The 12,281-nt window shown below is 33.0% G+C and overlaps 1 protein-coding gene across 1 annotated transcript; it reads left to right on the top strand.

Moving 5' to 3' along the window:
• The first annotated feature begins 11,798 nt into the window (after positions 1–11,798).
• On the top strand, positions 11,799–12,281 carry LOC132612113 (uncharacterized). Its single transcript, XM_060326450.1, has one exon. The coding sequence runs from the start codon at positions 11,799–11,801 to the stop codon at positions 12,279–12,281; it is 483 nt and encodes a 160-aa protein (XP_060182433.1).

The following is a 12,281-nucleotide window of genomic DNA, read 5'->3' as shown; positions in this document are numbered from 1 at the left end:
AAATTAATCATGAGAAATTCTTATGTCTTGTCGGAGAATTTAAATGAAAAGCCATTATTATCTTATTTCTCAATATATTATAACAAAGTTTGATCAAATTAAAGGAGATGAACCATATAGGCATTCAATAATTTGACCAAAGATACATCAAGAATATAAATGAGATCATAGGATAAATTTTATATGACTTCGTACTCTGAAATGTAGAATTAGATTTAACTCATGTCTTGTATACTTTTTTTCCTGATTTCTCTCACATAAAACATAGAAAAATAGTCATTGTGATCATCAAGTTAATCAAATAGGTATTAAATGAATGTTTAAACACAACATATAATTTAAGCCAAAAACTACTAAGAGCCTGTTTGAATTGACTTATTTTAGGTGTTTTTAAGTCAAAATAGCTTTTAAGCACTTTAGTTTCATGATGCATTTCGGCAAAAGGAGCTTATTCCTTTTTTTCTATTTGTTTACTTCGCAAAGACCTTATTTTTATAATAAGCCTTTTATCATCATAATTTATAAAAAAAAAAAAATCATCTCAAATTCAAATAAGTCTTATCTTTCTGAATCTCTCAATTGAAATTATTTATTTGCATATGTTTCTTCTTGTTTTATTTTAGTCCTTACTTATTATTATCGTGTCACTCATTACTAACTATTATTATTATTATTATTATTATTATTATTATTATTATTATTATTATTATTATTATTATTATTATTATTATTATTATTATTATTATTATGCTACTAATCTTATTTTTCTGCGACTCCCATAATAATATACTATAGACTAATATGATTTTCCGTTTTCTTGAATAAAATTTTAATTTATATTTCATTTTTTATTTTATAACATTTAAATTTATCAATAATATTCTTATGTAATACTTATTATTAGTTTTTTTTTTTAATTTTAGTTAAACTTAAAGTACCTTCGAACTATTTTTATGCCGCTCTTTCCATTTTATTTTTCCTACTATGATATTTTTTTTAATTTAGTGTTTCATCCATTAATAGACTAAAAAAAAGTGCATCCAATCACGTACATTATAATACTTCACCAAAATTTCACTTGGTATTTTATTATTATTATTATTTTGAAATTATGTCAGCTTTTAGAGGTATTTATTTATTTTGAAAGTTGAGAATACTTATAATTATTTCAAAAAATTAATCGAAACTTTATAAAGACATAATACCTTAATTTTTTTCAACATTCCAAGAATGTGCGAAGCTTGCATATCTGCAAGAACGTCCATGATTGTTCTTTGTCATCTTGAGAAGGTTAATCAATTGACCCCCGAAATCAAATAATAATAATAGTATAGTAGTAGTAGATAAAAGTAGTATGAAGAAAAATAAAAGTGAACGATATCTTTAATTAAACACTACCCAATCAACATCAATAAATACCTATTAAAGCATTAAAACTGAAAATCATGTAAATTATCCAACGGTATGTATTACCACCTAAATTTCTTGATTCAAAGTCAAGTGAATGACATCCCTAATCAAATGTTGCTCAATCAACATCAGTAAATTACTTGTTAAAGAATTGAAACCGAAAAATTATGCAAATTTACCAATTATAAATATTACCACCCAAATTTCTTGATTAAAAGTCAAAATTCAGAAACTTCATTCGTTGCTTTTTTGTACCAACGAAATGAATTTATAGAATTTACTCTTATTGTTATCTGATTTTTGGTTGTTGTGAATGCTTATAATTTACTTCATTGCGCTTAAATTAAGATAAACCATCGAGTATTTGGAAGCCAAAAACAACCAAGTCTCATTTCAGGAAAGTAACCCAAAACTAAATCTCCTCCGTCTTACTTAATAACCCATTTTCTTATTGTAGCATTTATTTAAATGAGAAAATCATATGAATTGGGATGTTTTTTAGTAACCAAAACTAATTTTATCCTTGCAATAATTCTAATATGCAAAATCTTAAACTGACATTAAAGTGATATCAAAATAAAAGATTAAGGAGACAAAATTAAAGAAGTAAGAGGAAAAAAAAAACGGAATCATGATGAAAAAACATATAAGATAAATAACTAAGCATAATGAATATATCATGAGAATTCGTAAAAAAAGGGGGGATTTTTTTAATTAATTTTTTTTTGTGGTTCAAATATTTAAGAACTCTCTGTCTTTAGTATTTCTTTTTTTTCCATTAAGATTAATTGGAACTTTATAAAGACATAAAATAGTTAACTCTTTCCACTTACCTTAATTTTTTCCAAAAAATGATAAAAAGACTTCTCAATTTTGCATTTCAACATTCCAAGTATGTGGTGCTTGCACGTCTGCAAGAAGTCGAGATTGATAAGCAGTTGTTTAATGATTCTCGAACGTCCATGATTGTTGTTTATCTTCCTGAGAAAGCTAATCTTAAACAATAATAATAATAATATAAGAAAAATAAAACCGAACTGTATCTTTAATAAAAATACAGTTCAATCAACATAAGTAAATTACCTATTAAAGAATCGAAACTGAAAAATTATGTAAATTTACCAACTGTATGCATTACCACCTAATTTTCTTGATTCAAAGTCACAATTCCTAAGCTTCATTCGTTGTTTTATTGTAGCTTTATGGATCTATAATAAATAAAGATACAATAGTCAATATCGATAATCTTGTTGACTATAAGTAGAGCAATTTATAATGAAAACGCGATAAAATTTTAGATCCACGACTAATATAGTCATATCATTTACACACCTAAAACTCATTATAGAATTGCAAATCAAGCAACTAATTGCTACAATTTCTCGAGCAAAGAAAGTGCTCAATACACCAAAAAAATTAACATTTTAACAATTCAAAAGAACACCAAAATGAGAACCACTTTTGCATTCGTAGGCCAAAATTCAGGTAGAGAAAACTAAATTTACTAAACTTCTCACTTTTAGAACTTTCTTGTGAGAATTCTTAATTGAGAATTTTACATTCTTCAGCTATCAAATTCTTAAGCAAAGAAGAATTAATTTTTCCATCAGTAGTACTTTTTCCATTCACTTACCCTTCTTTATATAGCATTCGTTTGGACTTTGTCTTTCCAATTCAAAAGTTTTAACCGTGTGGTTAAAACTTTGATTTTTTTTTTCTTTCAAATTCAATGATAAGATTTGATTTGCTTTGTTTTTCAATTCCAAAGGATTACCCAATAGCAATTTGCGGATGCTATCCTCACATTTAGCTTTGTAGTAATTAGTTAGCAGTAGGAGTAGGATTGTAGAAACCAAATTCAAACCAACTCAAATTTTGTTTAAAATCAAATTCAAAAGTATTACGCCACCAAATAAAAAAGTCGTTAGGAATAGGATTTCTTTTTTAAAATATAGTACGTCCTTATCCTATAATATATAAATAAATATAGTACTTAAACTTTTGCTTAGCTAATAGTAGGAGTGATGACCGATTCTTTAATTAATAAATATAGAAATAATTAGATTATCTTTTTATTTTATTTTGAACTAGTGTTTTAATTTAAATTTCTATTATTGAAATTACCTAAATGGTTTTTTTTGTTTGTAAATTTATTCTGCTGCTTCAGTTCAATACATTAATTACCAAAATATTTACTTCAATTTTTTTAATTTTAAGGGAAAATACATAACCCCCCCCCCCCCAATCTCGCCTTATTTTTTCTGTATTTTTGTACTTTTTTTGGCTGACACGGCACAATCAAAATTTGATGCACGGTTGCACAGTGGAGAGTGTTGCACACTCTCCGCCACGTCAGTGCCACGTTAGTGCCACTTTTCCTTTCTTTTTTTCATTTGATTTTTCTTTTATTAATTATATTTACACTAATTAACCATTAAATCTTCCATTAATTTTGTCTTCTTCATCACTAAACTCTTCTTCTTCTTCTTCTTCTTCTTCTTCTTCATTTCAAGAAATCCATCAACTCATTTTCTTCCTCCATTAACACACACACATTCAACCCATTTTCTTCAAAATTAACAACACACATTCAACCCATTTTCTTCCTCCAAATCGACTCACTTAATATTTCCAACCTGAACCTCTCCAATTCCCTCATTACTGCTAATTGGGATCTCTATTTTACTGCTAAAAATCCCAACAAGAAGATCACTCTATACTTCGATGAAATTGCTGCTGCAATTTTCTATGAATCGTTATCAATTGCTGATACTACAGTTCCACCTTTATTTATGGATAAAGGAAATGTGACAGCCCAGAAAGTTAGTTTTATTGCTTCCGATGTGTATGTAGAGAAATGGGAATTTCTCTACATATTTAAAAAAGGGAAAAAAAAAACTGATCTTGATTGTTTATTATTCATATTGGTGTGGGTGTGTTAATGGAGGAAGAAAATAGATTGGTTGATTTCTTGAAAAGATATGTATGATTGATGATGAAATTGAATGTGTGTGTGTTAATGGAGGAAGAAAATGGGTTGAATGTGTGTGTGTTAATGGATGAAGAAAATGGGTTGGTTGATTTCTCTTGAAAATAAGTTTTTTATGATTGATGATGAAATTGAATATGTGTGTGTTAATGGAGGAAAATGGGTTGATTGATTTCTTGAAATGAAGAAGAAGAAGAAGAAGAAGACGACGACGACGTGGCAGTGATGTGGCACTGACGTGGCGCCAATGTGGCGGAGAGTGTGCAATACTCTCCAATGTGCAACTGGGCATCAAATTTTGGTTGTGCCATGTCAGCCGAAAAAAATACAAAAATACAGAAAAAATAAGGCGAGGGGGGTAATAGGTCGCCCGTAAAGGTTGGGTGCGTCATAATTAATCCAAGTATACGTTGGGGGGGGGGGGGGTTATGTATTTTCCCTAATTTTAACTTACATTTTGTTAGTGAATTATGTTATTATTGAAAGCTATCAAATAATATTTTAGTATTATTAATTTTATTTTCTATTTAGATAGAGATAAACGTCTGATTTAATTTTGAATACAGAGTTAAAGACTACTCTACTTTTGAAGATTAAATCTTATCTTTCTATTCAAATTTATAAAACGTAGCCTTATATTCAGGTTTTAAAACTCTATCCTTGTATTAACCTTTTACAATATTGTACAGATTAAAATTCAAATTTTCCTTTAACTGAAAATGTTGTTGGAAAAACCACATCTTTATCTTCCTTTAAAATTTAAATTCAATGTTATTACATAGCAAACTAAAGTTTGTCTTAAAATCTCCAAGTGGCTTGTTATTAGCTTGTCACTTAGCTTAACCATGTTGCTTGTACCTCTCTTATTTTATATATACTAGTATACGTACCCGCGCAATGCGCGATCAATATTAAAACTATTGCCGTTAATTGTTTTAGATTGTGATATGTTTTGTTTGAGCATGTTAGATCATATTGCCTTAAAAAAGTTTAACTATTGTTTCTCAATAAAATAACTCAAATTATTATCCCCCCCCCCCCCCCCCCCCCCCCACCTTTATACGTTTTTCTACTGTATTTTAGTTACTTTTCTCAATTTAAGATTTTTACCTATACTCGAAATAACATCATATTTAAACTAAATGACTTTGAATTCATCCAAAATATAAATATAGAATTTATTTATTATTTTATCATAAAATTTGCTGATATTCTTGATTATTATTATTTTATAAAAGGTTGAGTTTAAAATAATATATATATATATATATATATATATATATATATATATATATATATATATATATATATATATTACTTATTCATGGACGTTCATTATTGAATTTTTTGGCTCTTGAATTTATTTATTGATATCTTAGTTATGTAATACTATATAATTTAAGACTTTTCTCGTCATAATTAAAAAAACACCTTCTCATCTAGGAAAGTGTGCCCTTCTATATTTTTACACTATAATTTATAGTTTTGTTTCCTCGTTTGATCATGGCTTATAACTAATCAATGCTTATTTGATAGGAATTAGAAGGGGGAATGGTAGTGGTTGCTAACCTCTAAGATTTGGTAAAAGCAACTATCTTTGCTCACAATAATAGGTGAATATTCAAATATTTTATCTTTTAGTTCAAGTTCAAATTCAAATTCAAAATTGTTCTCTCAATTCAAATAGTTTATCTTTCAATTCAATTATTTTCTATTTAATTTCAAATATTTTTGTCAATCAATTTAAATTCAAATCCAAATTTTTATCTCAATTAAGATATTTTCATCTTTCAAATTTCATTTAAATTCAAATTTGAAAATCATAACAATTAATAAGTTGTTAGAAATATGGATCTATTTTAAAAAAAACAATACATACGTATTTGAAAGAATTCTATGATTCTATTTAGGTTCTATTTATCCTGATCCTACAATTATGGCTATCTAGATAAAAAAAAAAAAAGAAAAATGAAAGGGTTAAAGGTATAAATATTTCAAATATTGAAATTGTTATCGTAACAACCATAAATTGGTACTTGAATTTATTAACGTAAAAGCCATAAATCGGTGCTTATTTCTTTCATATTTGTCTCCAAAGCCGTGAAATCCGTAATTCTCTCCAAAGTTAGTACGTACCTTGAAACAAAAAGTAGAGAATTTCATTGATTAAATAATTTGTTTCTAAAAAGACGCTAGCTTTAAATTCAAATTTTGAACTTTATTTTCCAGTTTAAAGTGTTAATATCAATTAAAGATAACAATTATTAAAAAATTTGTCCTAATTTTTATTAACTTTGTCCTAAAATTATCCAGATTGTTATTAGCTTGCCACTTGACTTAATCACATTGCAAGCACCTCTCCTATTTTTAGTGCCCGCGCGATGCGTGGTCGCATCTTATTAACAATATCACATCAAATTTAATTGCTTCAATATTTAGATTGACAGTCTTTGCATCTATTTTTCATAGCGATTTTATTTCACAAAGATTATTTTTCATTATTTACCTGTTCATATCTATATTAATATTCCTTGAAAAAAAAGTCCATATTAGTACTTAAGGCATTCCAAATTATTACTCATATCTTTTTTTCTCTTCAAACTATTTTTTTTAATCTTTCAATTGAATAAAAATCTAACAACACTCAATTTTAAAAAGTTTATGTTTCAAATCAAATTCAAAATATAAACTCACTCACTCAATTAATTTTTCTCCAACTTTTTCTCCATTTTAAAAATTTTATGTTTCAAATCAAATTCAGTTTATGATACTTTAAAACTTGTCATGTGATTTTGTAATAAGTCATTTGGGTTAAATATCATTGCCTACTACACACATATACACAAATATATATTATTGAGGCTTATACTCCTTATTATAATTAACCAATATAATTGTCACATATTCCTTCACAGAGCAAAGCAGCAAAAAGATTAGCATTTTTACTATTGGAAAAAGGAAAAGAAAAAATGAAGCTCTCGGTGCACGTTAAGCAGGATAGCTAACGTACGCCAAAAGCTTCAATGGCACGAGGAAGGAAAAAGAATCCACCACCACCACCATCGTCGGAACCCACCCCGCCGAGAGATCCCACACCCACACCAATGAGAGATAAGAGCGACCGTACTGTTACGCCTGAATCAGGAGTTCCTCAAGCCCTAACCCCCATTCACTTCGGGCAATGGATGGTGGGCAGAGGCAGTGCCCCTACTGTGCTACAAAGATCAAAATCAACGACGATAGGACAGCCACAAGGTACCCCACTGAGCAGTTCTGTCAGAGTGGAAACTCAACCGGATCCAAAGGTGACGACCCACCCACAGGTGACTCAAGCCCCAGAGCAAAAAGAAGAAACTGAGAAGGTGCGCAAATTGACATTTTCAGTAGGTTCAAGTGCGATTAAGAATATAGATGAAGAACGGGAGAGGATAAAACCCCCATATCTGGCTGAGATTGTGAAAGGGAACCGCTCATTGCACCAAGGTAAGAAGCTTGACTACTTTTCGCCTACTATTAAGGATGGAATTAAAGTAGTGAAGCTTAATCCAACTGGAATTGAGGAACAAAAGAAAAAATGGCAAGATGCACTCGTGGGGTTTGTAGTGGGGGGAACCCTACGTTTAAGGAGATGCTGAGGTTCGTGTATGGAGTCTGGAATTTTGTTGCTACACCCCAGGTTTTCCTACATACAGATGGCTACTTTATCTATCGATTCGAAAGTGAAAAGGACAAGGAAGCTGTGTTGAAAACAGGACCGTATACGTTCAATAGTCGACCCCTGATTGTTAAGCAGTGGGAGGAGGACTTCAAAATTACTGAGGAGTCATCTAAGATGCTCTCTATTTGGGTAACTTTCCCTAGTCTGCCCATACAATATTGGGATATTGAAAACCTTGGAAGAATTGCTAGTTGTTTGGGGAAACCCTTGTGCACAGATAAACTAACAGCTCGAAGGGAAAGAGTGTCATATGCTAGAATGCTTATCGAAATGGACACCTCCCAACCTTTCCCTGACTCTATATTAATTGAAACTCCAACAGGGAAAATTAGAGACCAGAGACTTGACTATGATTGATTGCCAAAATATTGTCAAGAATGTTTGCAAATAGATCATCATACTGCTACATGTAAGGTAAATCCTGTGAATCTAGAAAAACCAGCAGTGGAGCAAAGGAAGAAGAAGCGACAGAGATTCAGGCAGGAATGGAAATCAAGACATGATGACACTGTCCTATCGCAAAATGGGGTAGAAATAGCTCCTCAGGCTAGTGGTGTTCCTGATGACAATAATTCACACGCTGATAAGACTGAAGGAAATATCCAGAGAATTCAACTTAAAGGGAAAACAAAGGAGGTCCATACTTCTCCATCCAAGGCAAAGAATACGGATGCTGCTGAACTAGAGCAATTCTTGTGCCAAAATTAGAATGTTGGTCTAAAAATCGCTGAAGGTGGAGAGGGTGACAAGGGACAGGGAAGGGTGGTCATACACAACCCCCTATGATTTTTTGCTCATGGAATATTTGAGGGATGAACAAGCCCTTCAAGCAGAAGGAATTGAAAACCTTCCTGCTTAAAAATAAAGTAGATTTAATAGGGTGTTTGGAAACAAAAGTTCAGAAGAGAAATGCAACTAAGATTAGGAAGCAAATGGGTATGGAATGGGAGATATTCACAGACTATCCAGCAGTCCCAAATGGCAGAATATGGGTTTGTTGGAAGCACAAAAAAATTAGAGTTAGAGTTCTATACTTTGATTCCCAGCTAGTACACTGTACTGTAGAGGACAGAGACTCCTACTTCAAATGCACCATGACATTTGTATATGGGCTTAACACTGAGGTCGAGAGGAAGGCACTATGACACCAGCTAAGGAGTCTAAATGCTAGTATAAATGACCCTTGGGTGATCCTTGGAGACTTCAACACATTGCTATCTGTGGGGGATAGAATTAATGGAGCACCAGTACATCCTCCTAAACTAGTCGATTTTCAAGACTATATTGAAGATATTGGAGTGGGACAACTAACTAGAAGGGGTTGTCACTACTCATGGTGTAACAAGAGGGATCCCGAGTGTAGGATTTATAGCTTAATTGACTGGATCTTTGGCAATTGCCAATGGTTCATGCAATATAGTGATCTCACTGCCTTATATCATACACCAGAGTGTTCGGACCATTCCCAATTTTGGTAAACACTGAGGTTAGTAGGCAGAACTTAAAGAGGCCTTTCTGGCTGTACAATGTGCTTTTGCAAAATCAGCAGTTCAAGCAGCTTGTAGAAACCACATGGCAACAACATATACCGGGGTATGCAATGTATAGAGTATGGCAAAAGCTGAGACTAATAGCACAGAGGGCAAGACAGATGAATAGAGAAATGAATGGGCTGGATACAAGACTAGAGGAGATGTGAAGCCAGTTAGAGCATATACAGAATCAGCTCAGCACAGACCTTTACAACACTCAACTCATAAATGCAGAAAAAGAGGCCATAGTACAACTAGAAAAATGGTCTAATATCTATGAAAGGGTACTCAGACAAAGATCGAGGGCAACATGGATAGCATATGGGGACTCCAATACAAAGTTTTTCCATACATCCCTCAAAGAAAGACAAGCTAGAAATAGATTTGCAGCAATCAACAATGATCAAAGGGAAACATTTACTGCCGCAGCACAAATACAAAGTGAATTTCTGAATTTCTTCACTAACCTTCTGGGAACAAGAAAAGCAGAACTTCCTAGTATCAATGTGGACATAGCAAGGGATGGTCCTTGCCTCAAACATGAGCACAGAAGGGAACTTGTTCAGGAGGTTACAAGGGAGGAAATTCTAGTGGCTCTCAAGGACCTGCCCCTAGACAAAGCTCCAGGCGAGGATAGGTTCCCTGCTGAATTTTTTAAAGACCAATGGAGCTTAGTAGGAAAGGATGTAATAGAGGCTGTCCTAGACTTCTTCTGTAATGGGGAGATGCTGCAAGAGATAAATTGTACTACTATCACACTAGTTCCAAAAGTCCCAAACCCCACATATGTCAAAGAATTTAGACCAATAGCCTGCTGCACGACAATTTATAAATTGATCTTAAAAGTTATCACTACCAGATTAAAAAATGTGGTGGATTACTTAGTGGGATCCTCCTAGTCAGCCTTTATTGAAGGAAGGAGTATTCTTGACAACGTGATTGTAGCTCATGAACTTATCAAAGGTTATTCTCATAAAGGTGTTTCTCCTAGGTGTATGGTGAAGATAGATATTAGAAAGGCCTACGACTCAGTGGAGTGGTGTTTCCTAAAGATGATGTTGTTTGAGTTTGGCTTTCCTATGAAGTCTGTATAGCTCATCATGGTATGTGTTACAACAGTAAGATACTCTCTGATCATAAATGGTGGCTTAACTCCACAGTTTCAAGCCAAAAAGGGGCTTCGGCAAGGTGACCCGATGTCACCTTATTTGTTTGTCCTGGCTATGGAGTATCTCAATAGATCACTCAAGCAGCCCAGACATATACCTGATTTCAATTATCACCCCAGGTGTGAGAAATGCAACTAATTCATATTTGCTTTGCTGATGATTTGTTGATGTGTTGTAGAGCTGATTAATGGTCTATCAGACTGATGATGGAAGCTTTTAGTCACTTCTCTGAGGTCTCAGGCCTTCAGGCCAACATGGAGAAAAGTTCTATCTATCTGGTAGGGGTAACTCAGGAAGTGAAGGATCAAATTGTGGATGAGATGCACTTCATTGTGGGTGAGCTTCCATTCAAATATCTCGGGGTGCCACTTTCATCAAAGAAGTTAAATATCCAACAATGTATGCCTTTAGTTGAGAAGATGGTGGCAAGAATTAAATGCTGGACCACAAAATTTCTTTCTTATAGAGGTCGACTACAACTCATAAAGAGTGTCCTCTTCGAGATGCAAACATACTAGGCACAAGTATTCTTGTTACCAAAGAAAATCACTAAGCTGATCACTAGTGTGTGTAGAACTTTTCTATGGACTGGGAATTCTGATACATCTAGGAGAGCACTGGTAGCATGGGAGAGATTATGTTTACCGGAGTCAGCTGGGGGTCTCAATATCACAGATGTGTATCAATGGAATAGGGCTGCTATCTGCAAATTACTCTGGGCTTTGGCTGCTAAAAAAGATACAATGTGGATCCAGTGGATTCATAGTTTTTACATCAAGAAGAGAAACCTGGATGAGATGCTAACCCCACCACAAGCTAGTTGACTTGTGAGGAAAATATTTGATGCAAGGAAGTGGTTGGATACGACTAACACCTTAGCTGCTCTACACAGCCACTGTCACAAAGGTAAATTTAGTATAAAAAAAGCATATCAATCTTTTCTACCTCAATGGCCGAAGGTGACCTGGAAAGGAATTACAATGGGAGCAAGCAGTGTGCCAAGACACAAATTTATTACTTGGCTTGCTATTCAACGACGACTGGCCACTGTCGACAGGCTGGAGAAATGGGGCATTAAAGTGGATAAAAAATGTGTACTGTGTACCTCAGGCAGAGATGAGACTCTTGATCATCTGCTATTTGACTGTGCGTATTCATGCCATATCTGGCACTCCTTATTGAGGTGGATGTGTATTAACAGACAGCTTACAAAGTGGGAAGATGAAGTCAACTGGCTGGCACAACAGATGAAACACAACCGAGCTAGAGCAGAGATATTAAAGTTTTTGTTTGCTGCAGCTATATACAATGTCTGGATCGCGAGAAATTGCAGAAGGTTTCAAAGGGTATCACAAAAAAGCTCACAACGGGTAAAGGAGATTGCCCTGCAATTGCACATCAAGGGCAACTACCAGAGGAAGTGGCAACTTATGTTGCAAAAACTTAACAGTTTTCCTATTTAG

This window comes from Lycium barbarum, chromosome 9, assembly GCF_019175385.1.
Source record: "Lycium barbarum isolate Lr01 chromosome 9, ASM1917538v2, whole genome shotgun sequence".
In the NCBI taxonomy this organism is placed as follows: domain Eukaryota; kingdom Viridiplantae; phylum Streptophyta; class Magnoliopsida; order Solanales; family Solanaceae; genus Lycium; species Lycium barbarum.
Note: the sequence above shows the minus strand (reverse complement) of the source record. Positions and strands in the feature narration are given on the sequence as shown.